Source organism: Stigmatopora argus, chromosome 18 (genome assembly GCF_051989625.1).
Source record: "Stigmatopora argus isolate UIUO_Sarg chromosome 18, RoL_Sarg_1.0, whole genome shotgun sequence".
Taxonomy (NCBI): Eukaryota; Metazoa; Chordata; class Actinopteri; order Syngnathiformes; family Syngnathidae; genus Stigmatopora; species Stigmatopora argus.
Window position 1 is genome coordinate 13,137,022 of NC_135404.1, and position 19,727 is coordinate 13,156,748.

At 49.8% G+C, this 19,727-nt stretch overlaps 4 protein-coding genes and 1 long non-coding RNA gene across 8 annotated transcripts; 3 read left to right on the plus strand and 2 right to left on the minus strand.

Moving 5' to 3' along the window:
* Nucleotides 1-23: 23 nt before the first annotated feature.
* LOC144092995 (histone H3.3A) lies at nt 24-1,932 on the minus strand. Of its 2 annotated transcripts, none has more exons than XM_077626216.1 (4): nt 1,770-1,932; nt 963-1,100; nt 640-793; nt 24-555 (listed from the first exon to the last, which is right to left on the minus strand). In XM_077626216.1, exons 2-4 carry the CDS (start codon nt 1,088-1,090, stop codon nt 427-429), a joined length of 411 nt encoding a protein of 136 aa, XP_077482342.1. In that variant the 5' UTR covers nt 1,091-1,100; nt 1,770-1,932; the 3' UTR covers nt 24-426. The 2 variants fall into 2 exon arrangements, with proteins under 2 accessions (XP_077482342.1, XP_077482343.1); XM_077626217.1 differs by lacking the exon at nt 1,770-1,932 and adding an exon at nt 1,567-1,709.
* A 22-nt stretch (nt 1,933-1,954) lies between these two features.
* unk (unk zinc finger) lies at nt 1,955-8,031 on the plus strand. Of its 2 annotated transcripts, none has more exons than XM_077626181.1 (15): nt 1,955-2,092; nt 3,090-3,299; nt 3,568-3,744; nt 3,821-3,951; nt 4,178-4,313; nt 4,394-4,511; nt 4,598-4,682; nt 5,119-5,333; nt 5,416-5,487; nt 5,597-5,780; nt 5,861-5,950; nt 6,032-6,217; nt 6,284-6,465; nt 6,731-6,991; nt 7,065-8,031. In XM_077626181.1, exons 1-15 carry the CDS (start codon nt 2,025-2,027, stop codon nt 7,254-7,256), a joined length of 2,307 nt encoding a protein of 768 aa, XP_077482307.1. In that variant the 5' UTR covers nt 1,955-2,024; the 3' UTR covers nt 7,257-8,031. The 2 variants fall into 2 exon arrangements, with proteins under 2 accessions (XP_077482307.1, XP_077482306.1); XM_077626180.1 differs by lacking the exon at nt 1,955-2,092 and adding an exon at nt 2,142-2,566.
* unc13d (unc-13 homolog D (C. elegans)) lies at nt 7,907-16,183 on the minus strand. 2 transcript variants are annotated; one of them, XM_077626179.1, is made up of 34 exons: nt 15,605-16,183; nt 14,590-14,616; nt 14,379-14,435; nt 14,239-14,295; nt 14,044-14,151; nt 13,924-13,983; nt 13,771-13,837; nt 13,474-13,654; nt 13,354-13,398; nt 13,198-13,266; nt 12,975-13,044; nt 12,803-12,907; nt 12,641-12,733; nt 12,469-12,569; nt 12,269-12,386; nt 12,004-12,125; nt 11,848-11,938; nt 11,720-11,776; nt 11,388-11,485; nt 11,276-11,327; nt 11,080-11,210; nt 10,670-10,787; nt 10,446-10,598; nt 10,233-10,328; nt 9,945-10,151; nt 9,629-9,703; nt 9,482-9,561; nt 9,266-9,380; nt 9,129-9,200; nt 8,975-9,058; nt 8,784-8,904; nt 8,584-8,707; nt 8,288-8,511; nt 7,907-8,150 (listed from the first exon to the last, which is right to left on the minus strand). In XM_077626179.1, exons 1-34 carry the CDS (start codon nt 15,662-15,664, stop codon nt 8,035-8,037), a joined length of 3,354 nt encoding a protein of 1,117 aa, XP_077482305.1. In that variant the 5' UTR covers nt 15,665-16,183; the 3' UTR covers nt 7,907-8,034. The 2 variants fall into 2 exon arrangements, with proteins under 2 accessions (XP_077482305.1, XP_077482303.1); XM_077626177.1 differs by having other exon boundaries at nt 12,641-12,907.
* On the plus strand, nt 10,853-14,431 carry LOC144092998 (uncharacterized). Its single transcript, XR_013306186.1, has 3 exons — nt 10,853-11,126; nt 11,207-11,651; nt 11,924-14,431. It is a non-coding gene; the product is annotated as an uncharacterized LOC144092998 (long non-coding RNA).
* A 319-nt stretch (nt 16,184-16,502) lies between the features above and the next one.
* wbp2 (WW domain binding protein 2) lies at nt 16,503-19,140 on the plus strand. Its single transcript, XM_077626212.1, has 8 exons — nt 16,503-16,747; nt 17,269-17,380; nt 17,471-17,606; nt 17,695-17,787; nt 17,890-18,039; nt 18,133-18,240; nt 18,307-18,374; nt 18,503-19,140. The coding sequence occupies exons 1-8, from the start codon at nt 16,689-16,691 to the stop codon at nt 18,548-18,550; spliced, it is 774 nt and encodes a 257-aa protein (XP_077482338.1). The 5' UTR covers nt 16,503-16,688; the 3' UTR covers nt 18,551-19,140.
* The last annotated feature ends 587 nt before the right edge of the window (nt 19,141-19,727 follow it).

A 19,727-nucleotide genomic window follows, 5' to 3' on the forward strand; every position in this document is an offset into this window, starting at 1 on the left:
TCAAAATAAACCAGACGAGAACATCTACTCATAAAGAACTTTAATAGAAAGACGTAACAATTTTCAATTATTAAAATGTAGCTGCCGGGGTTTTGTTCAATGATGGGAAACATCAAGCAGTCCATAAAAAGGTCTGCTCCTTGCGCCAAGTGTTGCGAGACAGATCGATCGATAGGGGAAGCCGCATTTCTTTTTTTGCAGAAATATTAACAAGAATGGATTATCCACAAAAACTCGGATGTAGCCACAATCCATACAACGGGCAAATATTCCGACAACTAGCGACTCGCTCGTGGAATGGTCGATGTCTAAAGTACGATACAAAAGTCGTAAACGCATGGTACCCGAAAAATAGAAAAAAAAAAAAAACAAGAGTCCACAAAAAATGGTAAAGTGTGATAAATAGGATGATTTGTTTGAAGGTACTTAGGCCCTTTCTCCCCTTATCCTGCGGGCCAGCTGGATGTCTTTGGGCATGATGGTGACACGTTTGGCGTGGATGGCGCACAGGTTGGTGTCCTCAAACAAACCCACCAGGTAAGCTTCGCTGGCTTCCTGCAAGGAAGAAAAGCCACCACGATGAGTGGCGTACAATGGCGGGCGCAACCCGCAAGATTGCCAAAGTGATTTGGTAATGACCTGAAGAGCGCCGATGGCCGCGCTTTGGAAGCGGAGGTCGGTCTTAAAGTCCTGAGCGATCTCTCTCACCAGGCGCTGGAAGGGCAGTTTGCGAATCAGCAACTCGGTCGACTTCTGGTAACGCCGGATCTCCCTCAGAGCCACGGTGCCCGGCCTGTGGAAACGCCATTGCTGAGGTGATAATTTTACATATACATTGATAAGTCTCTTGGAGATCGCATTATGTTGTTTTGGTACGGCGTTGGCCAACACAGTTATCGGTAACACTCCCAACAAGTTACCAATCTGTGCCACAACACGACTTCCAAGTCACATTTCCCCACCTGTAGCGATGGGGCTTCTTCACTCCCCCTGTAGAGGGCGCACTTTTTCTAGCCGCCTTGGTCGCGAGTTGTTTCCTTGGAGCTTTGCCTCCGGTGGATTTACGAGCGGTTTGCTTTGTACGGGCCATTTCGTATTACCTAGAAAGAAAACAAAGCCGCATGACTTGAGAGGAAGCCACGCTCTGAGCCCTTAGAAACGAGGTAAACCGCTAAGCTAGCACGTTAGCCCGTAATAAGCGCCCCGCCCCTCCCCCTCGCGACTAACAACAAGGAGGCGTCTGCTTCGGCATCGACACACTTAACAGACCGCAACCAAAATAAACTTAACGCGAACACATGTTCCAAACGCGACTTAAGTGATTCCATATTGGACTCGATTCATCACGGGGTCGATCATTGGGGCCCCCGGGCGCGGTTTTGTTTTCTCTGGCGCCAAAGAGGCCGCCAACGGCTACAGTTCGTCGTTTTCGCCATTTTTGTGTCGTTCTAATAACCCCCACTCGATATTGCGAATCATCTTAAACGGATTTGCCTTACCGGGAATGACACTCACACGCGTCCGTTTCATAAACGGAAAACACATTTGTGACAACATACATCTTACCCGCGGTGCAAGAACACGATCGAACCGTTTTTTTAGTTAGGAAAAAACATTTAAATAAACGTTCCCATTGTCCTTGTTGGGGTTAGCTCATGCCTACGTAGAGTAAGTGGTTTAAACAACACGGCCACGCGAATAGCCGATACATGACAGTCACAAATAGAGTCAGATTCGTACAATAAATGAAGAAAGCCAGTCTTATTTACCTTTGTGACGCTGCTTTAGTTAAAAGCGGGCGAGCCGTGTTATTATTACGTCGCTATCACCGCGGAACACGATCAATGCTGGATGGGCGTTCCGGGCCAAGTATTAATAGTGCACTGTGACGTCACGTCGCCGAAACACTTTGCGCTCATTGGTGTATTGGACATCATGGCTACACAAAAAAAGCCAACGAGATGCATGAAACGCAATCGATACAGAGCGCTTACCAACATTGGATATCAGATATGGAACACTAGATGCAAAAAGTCGTTAGGCGGCCATCATGTAGCAGTGGACTTCTCGGGCGTCCTCTACTGCACTGGATGTAGGCAAGCGCTTTTCTTCTCTAAAATAGGCATGGGAAATGTAAAATCCTGCATTCAAGATCATCAACAGTACATAAAAAGAGATTCGTCTCATCTGATTTAATTTAATTATCACTTCAGAATTTAAAAAAAGTAATTTTAAAAGCATGTATTATTGGAAAATGAATGTACTTTTCTAAATTCCGATACATATTGAACGCAGCATTTGTACCACTTCCTCTAGTCTCGCGCAAACTCACAGCGATGTGGTATGCGGATTTCTTTGCTAACTTGATGAGCTAGCCCCTTTTGCTAAAAATAAGGTTGTCGCTGGGGCTTTTTACGTGGAGTAAAATGTCTACAGTGCACCCGCCGCCACCGTTAGCTTCAGCGGGTGCGACTACCGCGGCCCAGTCGTCGTCTTCGTCCACGGGGGGCTCGACATCCCCCGCAACCGTGTTGAACGTTCAGCCCGAAAAACCTCAACACTACACGTACGTAAGGATAGCATGTTAGCCCAAGGGGCTAACTAAATGTACACAAACTCACGTGCCTTTGCCGTTGCATAGCAAACAGTAGGTTCGAAAGATACATCCCCAATGCGGTACTCGTTTGACTCTAAACTAGGCGTCCGTGTCATTGCTAAATAACGAGTAAGTAATTTACTTGTTTCATTTGTGGGTAAATAATAATACTTGGAATTGAATGCCACTTGGAACTAGAGTTAAGGATGACGTCGAGAATATAATTTATTTGAAAACCAGTGTAAAAAATGGCCAATTATATATATTAGGGGTATCGAATTCCGATACAAGGCTCACGGTTATGATTATGTCATGATAGCTGAGCAACAATTGTCAATACACGGGTCAGGAAATCAATCAAATACTGCGACGCTATATCCTGGTCACCACCGTCACGGGAGCACATTTGTAATCTGCTGGGATACAAAGTATCGTAATATGTCACCGATAAGAATGTACATATTTGAACAGTTAATCCTTGTGTTTTTTTTAGATATCTAAAAGAGTTCAGGACAGAGCAGTGTCCCCTGTTTGTACAGCATAAATGTACGCAACACCGACCTTTCTCCTGTTTCCACTGGCACTTCTTGAATCAACGACGCCGCAGGCCCGTGCGCAAACGGGACGGGACTTTCAACTACAGTCCAGATGTTTACTGTACAAAATACGACGAGGGAACGGGAACTTGTCTGGACGGAGATGAGTGAGTCAACCACCCATTTTCCAGACTAGAAAAATAAAAGATTTGTCGCCGCTTCACTCGCTGTAAAATAGTAAAGCATGCACAATCTTCTTGGACTAAATTCAACTCAATTTCCATCCGAATGGAATATTGACGACCCTGGTCGAGCTCTCCGAATGGCCCGTCACCACCACGATCTCGCACATTTATTCCTCGCTCTTTTGGTCATGGTCACACTTGAAAGTTTGCGTCTGTCCGCATTTCCGACGGTAGTCCTTTTGCCTCGCAGGTGTGCTTTTCTCCATCGGACAGCCGGAGACACGGAACGGAGGTACCACCTCCGCTATTACAAGACGGGCTCGTGCATTCATGAAACCGACACCAAAGGTTACTGCAGCAAAAACGGCGGCCATTGCGCCTTCGCGCACGGCTCGCATGACTTGCGCACCCCCGTGTACGACGTGAGGTGCGGGAAATGATCTCCCGAGCCAGACCATCTGGCGTTTGTGAGACGTCGGGGTTCACGTGTTTTCTTTTGGCAGGGAATCGCAGGTCATGGAGTGTCAAGGTGGCCCGGCGCCCTCGGAAGGCGCCGCGGGTGACGGCCAGTCGGCTCAAGCGGCCAGCATGGCCCTCATAGAGAAGATCCTGAGCGAGGAACCACGCTGGCAAGGTACGTCGGACCTCCGTGTTGCCGCCGGTCTGACAGTTTTCAGTCCCTCACCTCTAAATGGAATATTATAGTAGAAGACAAAAAAATAGGACTAATGTCCCAACCTGGCCACAAAGAAAGCCCTTTCTTGGGACCATTCCAATAATAAATAAAAAAGGAGAATCCAGAAAATGTTTTAAAAATAAAAGATAAATAAATGGTGTACTTGTGTGTTTGGCCTTCTCAGATAACAACTACGTGTTGTCCCACTACAAGACGGAGCTCTGCAAGAAGCCTCCCCGCTTGTGTCGCCAAGGTTACGCCTGTCCGTACTACCACAACAGCAAAGACCGGCGCCGCGGCCCGCATAAGCACAAATACAGGTGCGCCCGCCGGCGGGAAAGGTGAGCTTTTGCTCGGGAAAAGTCCGACTGACGCTGGACTCCGCCTTCGCCGACGACAGAGCTTTGCCTTGCCCGGCCGTCAAACTGAGCGAGGAGTGGGGCGATCCCAGCAAGTGCGAGTGCGCCGAGGCGTGCCAGTATTGCCACACTAGAACGGAGCAACAGTTTCACCCGGAGGTGCGAATGGGCCGGCTCGCGTAGCGGGACCAGCAAAGAGAGAGAGAGAGAGAGAGAGAGAGATTTGTTTTTGTTTTGTTTTCCAGATCTACAAGTCCACCAAGTGTAACGACATGCAGCAGTGCGGCAGCTGTCCCAGGGGACCCTTTTGCGCTTTTGCCCACGTTGAAAGTAAGTCTGCGGAAGGATGGTTCCTCCGGGGCGGGGGTAGGCAACCTATGGCTCGGAGCCACGTGTGGCTCTTTTGACGGGTGCATACTGTGGCTTTCCGCTAATATACCAGCTAAAAAGTGGAACCCGCCGGCGAGAGAGCCGAGTCCCAAACGCACCAATAGGAGCGTCGCGTCGGTACGGTGGCGCCACCACTACCTCTAGCACCACCGCTAATTGTATATATTTTTTCCGCATGTATTCTCTTGTTGTTTAGCAACAGCGTACGTATGTTGTCAAAATAATTCAGAGACTTTTTTTAACCTTTGTGTTGCTTGTTTTTTGACTTTTAAATTCTGAGCATGGCTCACAAGGAATAACGCTTGAAAATGGGAATGGTTTCTGACTTTGGCATCCAATTGCTCATATGTTGTTGTTGTTGTTGTTTTTCTCCCAGGAGCCTTTGCCTCGGACGAGTCGTTCTCCTGCCCTCGATCCCCGCCTCTCCGCCCTCCCGACCCCGCCTCCGCAGAGGAGCCGGCGGAGGAGAGGAGCGGACGGCGCAGGGGCCCCGCTCAACTGGCCGAGCCCCTCTCGCTCCCCGAGCCCGTGTATCCTTGGGCGGGAGAGGGAGGACACGGTAGAGCGCCTGGTTTTGAGAGGGAGGATCAGGTGAGATGAGACGAAATTGGGGTGTAACGGCGTGATGTCATTTTTATTTTTCATTTGAGTTTTTTTTTTTGTGTGTCATAAGGCTAATAAACAAAGAAGTTTTTCCCTCGAGCAGCGGAGCAGAGAAGTGAACTCGGCACCAAGCAGTAAACAGGTTAAAAACGTTAAAAACGGTCTTGATAATACAGCACACACACACACGTACTTATTGTTTTGTTTTTTTTAAACGTGTTTTTGGACTGCCCAAATAATCCGCCCTTCAGGATCTGTTGGCGTTTATGCCCGTGGGCAGCCCTCTGAGTTTGTCCTCCAGCATCCCGTCCAGTCTGGCCGCCACTCCGCCCAGCCCCGCCCCACCGGGACCGGCGGGGACCGCCGTGGCGTCGGGCATGAACGCCAACGCCTTGCCCTTCTACCCCACCAGCGAGACGGTGGAGTCTGTTGTGGGTGGGTCCCGCTGCAAATTCGATCAGGATTCAAGGTGGAAACTCACGGTGCAACTCACCGTGCCTCCCTCTCCATTGCAGAATCGGCCTTGGATGATCTTGACCTCAATGATTTTGCTGCTTCCACGTCGGAGAGCGCTTCCAGTCTGCCGCGGGTGGCGCTGGGGCTAGGTCATTTTCCACTTTCTTTGTCACCGACCCCCTGATGTGAGCGCCGCGTGACATTTGTGTCTCTCCACTTCACGTCACCAGGCGAAAGCCGGCTTCGGAGCTCCGCTCCGGTCAACATCCCCGGATCCTTCAGCACGTCCGCCCCCTTCGGCTCCCCGTCGCCATCCCCTCCGATCGGGGCGCGCAGCTCCTCCTTCTTCTCGGCGCATCTGTCCCAATCTGGCCAACAAGAAAGCCCTTTCTTGGGGGCCTCCCACGGCTCCTTAGGTGAGCGGAACTTCTCCGACGGCGAGGCGCCGCGTGGACGACTGAATTTTCACTTTTGCTCCGTAGGTCTGAACGGCATGAGCGGTAATATCTGGGAGCACTTCCCTTCGGGCCAGGGATCCCCCGGCACCCCCCCGGCCCTGATGCCGTCCAACCCCTGCGCGGAGACCTCCAGGCTGAAACAAGAGCTGGAGGAGGCTCACAGGGCGCTCAAGCAGTGGGGACACAGTTGGAGACACACGGCTCAGGTAGGCGGGCGGAAGCTGGCTTTGTTAGCGTCGAGTCGCGGGGTGCGAGTGGCGTCGTCTGTATCGCCGACTGCTGCGAAATTAACAAACGAGCGAGACTCAGCTTGGAGTTGAAGCGGGAGGGTGCTTCTAACGAATGTCTAAAAATCGGCAAATACGGGTGCGGCGCTAATTGACGCATGGTGGTATTGATTCGGGCGAATGCAAATTCCCCACGACCACTAATTGCCATACTGAATGTGCCTTTTTTTGGCCCGCACCGCAGTCGTGGGCCGCGGTGAAAGCCGACGCGGAAGAGGCGCGCGCTCAGGCCGGGCGGGCGGCGGCGGAGGCCGAGAGAAGCCGGCAGGCCGACGAGCTGGCGCAGAGGCAATCGGCCCTCCTGGAGGAGGCGCTGGAGACCCTGCGGAGCGGCGACAACCCCCATCGCTCGCTGCGCCAACTCCAGATGCTGCACCGGCTTCCCTTGGAATCCGTCCTCAGCCTGCAAGCGCAGCTTTGTAGCTGCCTGCAAACGGTGGATGAGGTGAGCAGCGCTTCCGATTGCCCCCGCGCTCCCGTACTTGTTTTTCCTGACCACGCCGGTTCTTTGCCTCAAGGCCGTGTACGCCAAGCAGCAGCAGCAGCAGCAGCAGCAGCAGCGGTGCGTTTCATGCGGCGGAGAGCCGGGCTCCGTCTCCTCGCCCTGCGGTCACGGACTTCGTTGCCGGAGCTGCTCGGCCTCCGCCGACTGCCCTCTGTGTTCCGAGACCGCCTCGGACCAGCGGCAACGGCGGAGGCAGCCCTCCTGATGCATCCGGCCGTAGATCACCATTCCAAGGTTTTTAACAAAACATTTTGAAAAACTTTTTACCGCAACGCGAACGCCGATGATTCCCGAAAGGCAACCTAACCTGCCACAAATAGCAAAAAAAAATTCCAGGAGCAATCATGTCCGCCCAAAGTGTAAAAGGTGCCTGAATGAGGCTCCTCCACTGTCTTTCTGTCAAATGTTATTTTGGAATGACGGGCAAAACGTAGATGCACCCTCCCACCTTTCCATTCCCGTGAGTATGCTGAATTTTTGTATTCAAAGAAATGTAGGTGTACATATTTTGTATCACGGTATGGGTGCTACACTACTTTTTATATGATAACCAAATGGCGGGGGGTCGTGAATCTTAACAGAGCATCGTTTGTCTTATCCATTTCAATTGTACAGTACTAAATAGCTACGGCCAACGCAGGTTGGAACTCCAGAGAATTTGTCATTTTCATACTTATGTACTAATAGGTACAAAACATCTCAATTGGAGTAACTAGGAAATATTGAAACACTCAGGTTTCTCTTAAGAGGAATGCACAATCATGTTAAATGTAGTACGTACTGTCTTTAAAATGACATCCATTTCATTTGAAATGCATTTTGCTCCATCCATCGCTGCCATTTTGTCACCCAAGGCTGTGTATATTGACATCGTATTTTATTGCACTGATCATCAGACACGAGTATCAGGAAGTGGACTGTAATCCTGCATCCAGTTCATTAAAGCCAATTGTCTATTTTTGGATGGAAAAGAAGCAAGTTATTTATGGTTGTTGACTCCTCTCCTTGGACTGTTTCTGTCTTTGTCTTCTTTTCTTCACAAAGGCTTGTATTTCCCGCTCGCCCTTCCTGGACTCCAGCAAGTCCAGGATGCCGCTTTCTGCCAAAAGAAATCAGACGCGTGGATACCGATCCTTGTTAAGTACTACTATGCCGTTTTTCAATCGCCGCTACACGACTACCATTTGGACTTTCTCCAGAATGGAACATATCGCTTCTAGTCAAACGGGCTCCTACCGGGTGGTTTGGGGTGCATGAGCGCTAAGCGCATTTGGGCCACGGGGGCCTCGGGACGAGAGCCCGCTCCGTCCGGTCCTCCCGCTCCGCCCGCGACGCCGGGTACGTCTTTGAGGGACAGGAAGGCTTCGCCTTCGAAGTCGTCCGTGGTCAGGGTGTCGTGGTCCAGGACCGTCACCACCAGGCAAGCTCCCGGGACCCGGCACTGATCCGGTCCCACCAGGCTGTGGGAGACGGGCGCGGGAAGGGAGTCAAGGGTCGGAGCGAGCCCAGACGCCTCGCAACGTTCTACTCACAACTCAAAGGCCTCGTCGAAGAGCGGGTTCAGGTCGCGGCTTTTGGTCTGAGTGCAACGCGCTTCTGCCAGAGGGAACGTGTGGTAGGGCTCCAGACGCAACTCCACGTAGGGATCGCTTAAACCTGCAAAATTCCACGGCGAGGAACTCCAGTGGGCTTTTCAGACGGTTGTGGCCACGGCGACGTTTTGCCCGTTCACCGTTGGAGTCCATGGGCAGGAGGTTGACCGCGTTCAAGACTTCCACTCGAAGCCGCTGCTCCCATCTCTTGTAGGACGCCAGAAGGGTGACGGCGCCGTATTTCTCGCCCGCCATCGCTCTCTGCCGCGCGAGGAGAGACGGAAACGTCGGGACGAGCGGCGCGTCCGACGGAAACGTGCCGCAACCTCACCTGCTCCCATATTTTCCCTTCCAGGAACTTCTCCACCAGCTGCTGGTCGCTCCGTGAGTGATAAGCGAGGTAGGCCTTGAGGCTCTGCTATCCATCAAAAGGTTCACCGTCGAGTCCAAATGGCGTCTCCCCAGTCCCAGTCAAATCTCCTCACCTTGTAGTCGTCGGAGTGGAGCGTGTCCAACGGGAGGCCGTTTCCCTCGCCGTGGAAGCACTGTTCCAAGCACTGAAATCGCCAGGAGGTAAGTTAGGCCTTTTTTTGGATTGATTTATTTGGGGTCCTTGCCTGACCTGCAGTGTGTACAGCAGCCGTTGACAGAAGACCACCAGCCCGTCCGGCTGCGAATGCTCAGCGGCCGTCCGGTGGATGATCTTCACCGAGTTGTTCCATAAGGGCTTGAGCAGACTTTGCGGGGGAGACAGCCAGACAAAGGTGAGTCGTGCTGGCGGATTTGCGCGGGACGGAGTCGAGCGCCGGAAGGGCCGAGCGCCTTCTCCATCACCTACCTGTTGAAATTCTCTTGCACCAAGTTTTCGTTCATGTAGTGCAGCTCTTTTTCCATGTAGCGCATGAGCGGGCTCACGGCCTAAAGTAGAGGGGCGGGGTCATGAGTGCATTCTGCCATCTAGTTGAAGTAGTAGTAGTAATAGTACGTCTTCAGCGCTTTTGGAGGGAATCCTCTTCCGGCATGACATGGCTCTGACGTGAGTCTCGATGTCTGTATTCAACTGAAAATGCAGTCAGAGTAGGATCAATAGTCATTTTTGCCATTGGATTTTTTTCGTTTTTATACAGTTGAGAATTGTTTTTGAATTGATTGAATCATTGTTTAGCTGATGGACTTATCCATCCAGATCTACATACTATATACCTAATACCCACAACCAGAAGATATTTGAGGGGGAAAAAATCTAGGTCAATGCCAAATATTGACCAAGTATTAGTAACCGAGGCTTCCTGACCACCCACTTTTTTGCTCAGCGTGTCCAAAGCGGAGCGGATCTCCCGGCCCAGAAGGTCCTGAGCTCGTTCCACCTGTGAGGGCAGGGTGTTACGGAACTGACTTTCCCCGATGACGTGCTGGGTGCGCTCCCGGAGCCCCGCCCAGTTCAGCTTGGTGGGGAGCCGCGCCAGGACGGAACGCAGGTATTCCAAGTCGTTCACCACCACGCACAACTAGGGAAGGGCAAGGACAAAAATGACAAACGGGACATGGCGGCGGGCGGGACTTTCTCGTAAACGAAGACGTCCCCAAACCATGTTGATGGCGCTTCCGTGGTCCGAGTTCTCGGAGAGCATCCTGACTCTATCCTTCAGGCGGTGACAGTACGTCACCACAATTTTACACACATCCTGAACCCAAAGAGAGAAAAGACAAACGGGTCCACGTTAGAGCAGCGTGGCCAATCTGAAGACGTGCACAGAACAGCGTGAACTTTTTCCCCGTCTCTCCCGGAAGGCCGAGGACACCTGAGTGATTTTGACCATGAGCATGAAGGCCTCCTCGGGGTCGGGCCAGGACATCTGCTCCCACTGGTCGCACAGCGGCTGGACGCAAAGCACCAGGTCCACCGCCGAGGAGCTGTGTTTGACGGGCGTGGCGCCCGAGTCCAGGGGCTGCAGCTGCAAGTGGCGTGGAGTCCCCGTGAAGTTCCGAGCGTGCTCGGAAGCGTACGGAGACGGACGGGCGCTACCTGATCCACCTTCACGGCTCTCTCCACTCTGTCGATGGTGGTGTTGAACATCTGCTTGAGCCAGTAAGGCTGAGCCTCTCGGAAGCTCACGTGGAAGTTTGTCAGCTGCAGGAAGCCCCTGAAACGGACGGGAGCTGTCATCGATTGGAGGTTAAAAAACACCAAAACATACGAGGTACCCGGGCAGTACGGGAGCCCAAAATTGGGATTTGTGCAACACCGGTTGCTATCAGAAAATAGGCATTTGTAAGCCTACTCCCTTTCAAGTCACTTCCTTTTGAATCACAGCTAATTGTGTCATTCCTTACAGGAAGGACATTTCACCAGGGGAATCATTTCAACAGTCTGTACTATGTTGGTCCTAAAATGCACGGCCCACCCAAAGAGAAGCCATCGGTCCGACGTCTTACCTTTTCTGCAAGAAGGCCTTTTCATTGTGGATGGCTCGCAGGCTCAGGTAAACGGGGAACAAGGCGTTGGCCAGATCCTGATCCACGTGAGCCTCCATCTGAGATAAGGTGTCTCGCACTTCCTTAGCCAGCTGCGGTGGGAGAGCCGTGAGCGAGGTGACCTCCGACCCGGGTCGAATCGGTCCCGCCGACTCACCAGAGAGTCCAACGTCTCGTAGACTTGGGTGAAGGCGTCCACTTTTGCCGCGCTGAATGCCCACCGCCCATGTTAAAAGGCGCACGGTGCACGTGGAATCCTTGGGACTGACCTGACAAAAGTTCGGTTCCAGACGTCCTTGTTGACTTTGATGTCGTCTTGGACTTGCTGGATCAACCTGGACAGGGCGTCGATGATCTCCGAGTGCTCCTGTGGTAACGGACAGGCTCAAGAGACTGAAAAGCGAGAACGCTTCTCATAAGAAAAACCACAATGCTTCATTCTCAAAACGCCAGCGGTACGACAGTTTGACGGAGGGACGAGGAGGTGCTCCCAAAATGGCCCAAAAAGGAATTGCAAGTGACAAAAGGGAGAGGTAAGTCTTCCGCCAAATGGCCTTTTATCGTAGAGTTGCCAATTGAAATGCAAGAAAACCGTGTTCACCTTGGTCATTGGCTGGTGCAGACCTTTCGTGTTGGTAAACCAGTCGCGCGTGCCGGTCTGTTAGAACAGGACAAAATCACGCCATGCCAAAATGCCACGCCACAGACGCGCTTGTCGCGTCGACACACCTGGATGGCGTCGGCCACCTCGTCGTGCAGGTCCAAATCGGCCGGGTTCATTTTCTGAAACGCTTGTGTCTTGCAGATCTGGACCAGGATTCTGGAAGGGGACCATCAATGGGACCTACCTTCTGCTTTTTTTTCATATTTCACACTTGGACGGACCTGAGCAACGTGTGTAATTTCGGAGGGCCGCCGCTCGTCGGGCGGAAGACGTCTCGGTATTTGGACACCAGGTGTAGTCCGTAGTGCAGAAAGCCATGAAGAGAGTCGCCAAGTTCTTGTTTCTGTGAACACGTAGGCACGCAAATCTCCGAATACCAGGCCACGACGGTACGGACAAGAGGCGGGAACCTCCGGATGGGTACTCAAAATGAGCAGGAAGTGACCCGCTGACGACACGAAGAAAAAGTAACTCTTGTGGACTTGCCTGCTGACGTGGCAGCTCTTGTTGATGCCAGTGGTACTCCACGCAAGTTAACTGTTGTAAGAGCAAAGAAGGATCCACCCCGATGCTTTGGTAAAGTTTACTGTAAGCCACCCACTTCCTGTAAGAAGCACACGGCGTTTGAATGGCGTGGAATCTCCTGGGCGCCGCCGCACTTGACGGCCGGTCGTCACGTTGCTTACGCCAGGTCTTGCAGGAAAGGTGAGAGGTCATTCTGAGTGGCGTAATGCTCCAGAAGCAGCTGAGCCTGGCCACACAATTCGCCTTTCCAAGGAGCGCCGCCCTGAGAGAAAGACCACGCCACGTGAGGACGACGTCATATTTGCGCCGGCGATGGTCAAGAGAGGCCTTCACCTTTTGCCGGGAAATGTAAGACAGGACAAACTGTTGCAGGATCCCGCAGTAGTTGACGTAAGGGTCCCGACCCGGACTCAAGGCGTCGTCTCTCTGCCGAACGACGGCGGCCCACGTCATCTCGTGAAATCGGCCTTGGAGGGTGGGATGCATTCTTACTACCTCTCTGTGGACGAACTTGAGGTTGAGGTGACACTGGCCGCGGTCCGGGTACGTCTCCGTCCTTGGCTCCAAAGTGTACCAGTTGTCCTCGGTGCAGTGAAGATCCTGAAAATCAAGCCGGCAAAAGGTATGTTTCCACTGAAAAAGAAGACTGGAAGGAGATCGTACCTACCTGGAGTTTTAGGACTACTTTTCCCAAAAAGTCATCCGTCCCCTTCTCCTTCTTCACCTCCTTTATAATTCTGCAAAAGCGCAACTAGAGAGTTGTCTCATTTTCCAAGTAGTTGTAGTGGTTCCAGTACCAAAACAATTGCTGCCTTCTCTTATGCGAGAGTCATTGGATGCCCTTGCTAAAATTGCTATTATCTTTGGAAGAGAGAGCAGCAAGCTGCTACCTGCTTAAACTGGAAAGGCTGGTGAACTCCTCCAGTTTCTGAGTCAGAGGCACCTCCTCATCTTTATCCCTGCCCCAAAAAAGCACCAGAAACCAGGATGTTTTTTTTCCAAAGGGGACAAATGAAGCAGGCATTTTCTTTGTTTATTTTCCCTACCACATCTCCAAGTGGAAGCTGGCACCCTCCATGGCTTCAAACTCTCTGGAACACAAACAAGCATTTATTTAGGCCAGTGCAAGCTGCTCATTGACTTCCAGCCATGCCTTTTGGCCTCACAGTGTAAATGTTTGGTTCCAAATGGGGTTGAGGGTCTGCTTCTTGATGTCCGTCTGACAGATCTTATCGTAAGAGACGGCGTCCTTCAGCGCATATTTGGAGGCTTCGGCTTGAGATTTGCGAGTGCGCCCCTCTTCTTCATCATCCAAAATTGTCAGCAAGCAATAGGGGTCACTGAAACCTGGCCAAAGAGTTGAGGACAAGTTTGGACTTGGACTCAATGGGCAGGCTTTTGCCTTTCCAGGCCGACCGAGCGAGAAGTTTCAAGTCAAAGCGTGAGACTTGATGACAACTCACCACTAACATCTTCTCCCAAGATGCCTTTGGCTTCCTTGACCGTGGCCATCAAGCAGTAGATGGGCGGCTGGAAGATTTCGCCCATTTTAGAAGCGTCGACGATGACATTTAAATGTGGCCCATACGACGACGGGACGCCGCGGGATTTCTCACCTGGGATTTTGCGACCTTCTCGGCCAGAGCCTCGTGCTCGCGTTCGCTCATGGTCAGAGCCTGCGAGAGAAGTCGGAGCGTTGAAACAAGAGTTTACGTGGTCGAAGCGTAGGCGAGCACCTCTTTGATGTACTCTTGAAGTTGGCTATCTGTGAAAAGCTCCGTGGACGACCACTTGCCCATCTTGTGCGCGATGGTGTACAACAACTCCTTGTACAGGGGCGTCAGCTGAAAAATCACAAGTCATCGGAAACCATTCCAGCCCCGAGCGACGCAGGATGGACGGCCAAAAGTACCGGAGTAGCCGAGCTTTACCTCCAGATCTTTGCGTCGTTGAGCTTTCTCGGCGGGGTTTTCCTCATCTTGGAAATCCTAGAAGGGAAACAAACGCAGCGCTGCTGCTGCTGCTCTGGACGCACGTGGAAAATGATGCAAGTTACGCGCTCCACGCTCACCCTCCTGTGTCGGTTCTTCCTCGTCTGGCCCAGTTTACGGACTTGTACCGGGGAAAACTACAGAGGAAAAGAATACAGTTTACGGACTTGTACCGGGGAAAACTACAGAGGAAAAGAATACAGTTTACGGACTTGTACCGGGGAAAACTACAGAGGAAAAGAACAAAATGTCTGAGTGGGTGAAGAGGAAAATTCAAGTTTTAAAACTCACCTGCTTGGCTATTGGTGAGTCTGTGTTCTGAAAAAAAAGAGAAGAAATGAAATGCAGTACCTACGTGTTTAAATTTGAACCTGAAAAAGCATCGCTTGATTTTTGCTATTATTTTTTGGGCCCCTAAACTTCCTCTAATTGTAGATGATGACGCTAGAACTGATATACACAGAATAACAAATAGATAAATCATGTGTCATGATGTAAGTAGCAAATCCAAATTCTGGACAAGTTGTGTGGGGATGCTTTGGGTCAGCCCTTATTAATTTTGGGTCACATGCTTGTTCATTTTAGGGTACGTACGGGTCACTTCCTATTGATTTAGGGGAATTCCACATTCACTTCATTTTTCTTGCTTAGAGGAAATCTAGACAACTCAAGTTCCATCCTTCATCATGTGACCCGAGCTAATGTCCAAAAATATGCAGTGGGGATTCATAGTTTCTTCCCATCGCTGTAAATAGCAATTTGTCACTCCGCTGTAAGCCACGACATTCATTTGAATTTTTGAAACGTTTCAACAACTCTATATTAAATAGGTATTCATCGCACAGGCTAGACTGGATGACAACATGGGAAATTTGTCCAATTTTGTAAATGTCGTTAAAGAATAGGCTAGTTCACACATAACTTATCATGTACATCTTGAGAAGGAGGAAGTGTTCTTCAAGTTGACGACGCCTGCCCCTCTATCTTGCTTTCATTATTAATGCGTATATCAGGAGTACAGTAAAAAAAATATAGTCATATCTTTCCATTGACTATAAGAATTCCAATCAAATGTAATTTGTCATCCATAACATTGAGGATGCTACTCTACGTCTAAAACATTGTTGTAATCAATACCAATTTGTATCATTTTCAACAAAATGAAGTGAAAAGAAAACCAGTGGAAACCAGATCTGGACAAAGCAAAAAAAGGCTGTTGAGAGAATGAAAGGTGAGCATCTACTACATGCCAAGATTTGTTGAATAAAAAAGCGCTTTGTAATGTGACGCTATGTTCGTTCCTTACCTGTTCAGGTGTTTGGAGTCGATGGCCCGCTGAACTGGGGGTCTCCTTTGGACTGGACATGCTGTCTGACGATCAGCTCCCACGACCCAGCCGCGATGCTCGGCCAAGGTTTTCAAGCAAAGTGACACACAGGAAGTTGCTATTTCCTGCAAAAATGAGGTAGCGTGGATGACTCTGAATATTTCTGCTCATTCAAGAGCACCTAGTACGTGACATTTGAACTGCACCGGGGTCTTTACTCAAACCCCAGTCCTGTTTTCTGGTGCAAATATAAACCTGGGGCACCAACAACTAGACTTAAGGCTCGGTTTTCTCAAATGGCATTTTCCCCTTTCAAGTAAATTCAAGTTCAAACTGATGGTTGTCACTATTAGTGTTGCACCGACACCAGTATTGGTACGAATATGGCAGTGAAAGGACGGTCTTTAGTCATTTTAAATTGTATACATTTAGTTGTATGAACTCATTAAAGATAATTCATTTTATTACTTTAGTTGTATGAACTCATAACTCATTAAACATAATTAATCATATTTACTATACACTTCATGCATGAATTTCTCATAACTCATTAAACATAATAATCAGATTTACTATACACTTCATGCATGAATTTCTCATAACTCATTAAACATAATTAATCATATTTACTATACACTTCATGCATGAATTTATCATAACTCATTAAACATAATTAATCATATTTACTATACACTTCATGCATGAATTCAATGATTTTTTTAAAATTAAAAGAATGCTTAAGTTCTAAATATAATGGTATAATTTGTTACTTAATGCTATAAAACATGGCTTCCTTCTTGTAAATTGGCGGAGTTTGACCATAATTATTTTTCGACGAATGAAATGATTAAGCAGACTTTTCAAAAGAATACGGTCGGATGTGACGTCATCATGACGCGCCACGCGGGCGTTTCTCCCAATTGCTACGCAGGTGCAGCGGACGCAAGCATCCTTGCATTCGGGCTTTTTCTTCAACTTTGAGGACGATAGATTGGTACAGAGGAAGGCCCACGCTAGTCGTCGTCGGTCGCTTGCTTGTCGGGGACTGCGGAGGCCCATCAACATGACTCTCAACCAGAACCATTCAGAGTCCGGCGGAGTCATCGTCACCCACGGGGAAAGGTAGCAAATAACGCTAAAAGACGCTCACTTTTTGTTTATTTGACATTACACGACAACCACGAGAGTGGCACTTTAGTTTCTTTTTTGGCATGTCGAATTTTCTCCCGAGGAACTAGTGTGACGCATTTCATTGTCGGCTAGCTTACTTTCCTATGACCTCACGGGTTACGTCAACATTATTGACGTTTGCTTTTACGTTCCATTCCGAAATGTAGCGGCGATTAGAAAACGACAGGCCAAACCAACGTAGTGCTTATGGAATGGGTTGGGATGTAACCGCTCAAAAACCCAAACAAATTCAACGCGGATTCTTCTGGAAGCCGCCGCAAACTGTCCTTAACGTCTGATCCTGGATCGGATCTGTACAATCTGCCTGTAGCTAGCATTTAAGCCTAGGTAATCCTTTTCCAACACTCAAAAGTTAGTGACGGACAAGCACATTTTTAAAAAAAAACTCAGTCGTCATGCAATGTCTATCGTTTCAACTCAGTGTCTAAGTGATTTTTCTCCTGCCACCCTAGTGTTTTGATGAGCCATGACAACGTGGAATTGCTCTTTGTGGACACCGTCGGTCTTCTGCCCGAGGCCTTCCGAAAGAGCAAAAAGGGCAGCGTCTACCTGACCCCGTACAGGGTGAGATGAACTGCTATGGTGGAAGCCTTCACTCCACTCGCAGACGTCCAATTCTTCCTCTATTCTCTTCTCTTTTCTTTTCCTTTGCAGGTGATCTTTGTAGCGAAAAGTGGAGATGGGCTCAGGTCCTTTATGTTCCCTTTCTACCTGATGAAGGGCTGTGAGATCAAGCAACCCGTCCTGGGGGCAAACTACATCAAGGGGACCATCAACGCCGAGCCCGGAGGTCCGTTGGAATTCAATTCAATGCTTTTATCCTCATCGTACAAGTATCATTATTAATGGCGTCCGTTCGTCGGGGTGTTTCCGCTCAGGTGGCTGGGAGGGCAGCACGGGCTTCAAGCTCATCTTCGCTGCGGGCGGCGCCATCGAGTTCGGACAACACATGCTACACGTGGCCACGCAGGGTGAGAGTGTGGGAGCGTTCCCGAAAGGGTTGAGCGCCGTACCGTTTGGCCAAGTCCACCCGCGCGGGCCACCGTGCTGACGAAAGACGCGTTTTGCGGCAGTTTCCAGAGGTCAGCCCGTCTCCCCTGGCTCGAGCGGATGCCCTTTCCTGGCCAACGGGGGGGCCTATGCTTTCCCCCCTCCCCCCTCCAACGGCGCCTATCCCGCCATGCCGCCGCCGGGCTACGCCTACCCCAACCCGCCTCCTCCAGGTAGCTTCTAAGAAGAAGAAAATACCAAACGTGAGCGGCTTTCTTCTAACGGGCTCCTGTTTTATTGGATTTTTTTCCCTTCTTACCACGCAGGGGGCTTTTATCCTCCCTCGTTTGATAACGCCGTGGCATACATGGCTCCACCTCCGTATTCATCCACCCCGTGTCAGCGGCCCCCCGAAGCGCCGTCTTCGGCTGCCGGTGAGTACGTCCGCCGAGCGGCGTGTGGGACGATTTCACCTACGTTTGACTTGTTTTGTTTTTTAGCCCAAGCTAAAGCCGCTGAAGCCGCAGCCAGCTCTACTCTAGCCCCTACGCATGTGTACTTACCAGAGGTAAGTGTCTTTCTTGGGACACGGTGCTTAGTCCACCCCCCCAAAAATGTGACCCAAAAGTCATCGACCTGGTTTTGCCGTCAAACATTGTGTAGCGTCTTTAGAGTTGCCGCGTTTGTTTGTCGCAGGACAAGCCCCCGCCCTACTCTCCTCCGGAAGACAAGAAGAACCAATAGGCCCACTTGACTTGACTTCTCTCCTTTCCTGACATTGAGCACCTTGAAATTGAATTCCTCCTTGGACGGGGCTTTAAGTACCGTAAAATGTTCTACCCAATATCCGTATTCAAACCGGAGTTTATCGCTCGTCGACGTGCGGTCCCTTTGGACTGGGATCATTGGACGCGGAGTTCCGTCGATGGCGGCCGGCGGGCGGTAAGTGCAAAAATATCCCCTATTAACATCACACATGGCCCGTCACAACCAACGTCTGGCAACCTACGGTCGTGCAAAAACGACTCAAAAAATGAGTAGCGGGTGATACTTTTACCATCAAATATTGTATCCCAAAACAGCACTTCAATGGTTTTAACCGCTCGATGCTAAATTGAACGTACTGTATATAGATTGAAAAGCATCGGGAAATACGCAAGTAGATAAAAGTGCCATTAATATATTTCAAAACTCCAATGCTTTGTGTATTTGTTAAACTTCAATTCTGTCTGTGAGGCTATTATCATTTCAAAAATGTTGCAAGATTCCATCTAAGCTTTACTATTTGAGTTTTCTAATGTACTGTACAGTATGCTTAACAATCCGCTGTGACTGAGCACAATTACTTTAGACCATTTACTTGTACATATTTCTGCATAGATGACTTTTTTTTTGAACCCTTTCCAAAGGCGCTACAGCAGTTGACTTTGTAGTCTCCGTTTGGGCAATGGCGTGCGCTTCCCGCTTGACTATTGCAATCTCTGCATTGTGTACAAAATGTGGCCAGCGAGCGTAAAGCTTTATAAACGGCTAAATGCAACTAAAAGAGCTTTAATAAATGGATCTTGTTGAATGTGTAACTGTGTTTATTTCATGTTACACCTCAAACACTTTTGGGCGCAATGTCCCTTTTTAAATAAAACCAAGTCCTTTCCACATAGGTCAAATGTCACGTATACAAAGACAATGATTTTGTTATTTACAGCTGTGAAATTTTAGGTTGGTGGCCATTGCCACATGGGACGCATAAACATTAATTTGTTTTTTCCTTCTGTAAAACAAAGACTTCTGTGGTTTCCTCCCCAAACTGTAAACAGTTAAGCATTTGTGGCTAACTAGCAGAACAGGTTCCGACTGGGATGCCGGCTTTATTCCGGTCACGGCTTGGCCGTCGGGTCCAATCGACGAGCATCTCGGTCGG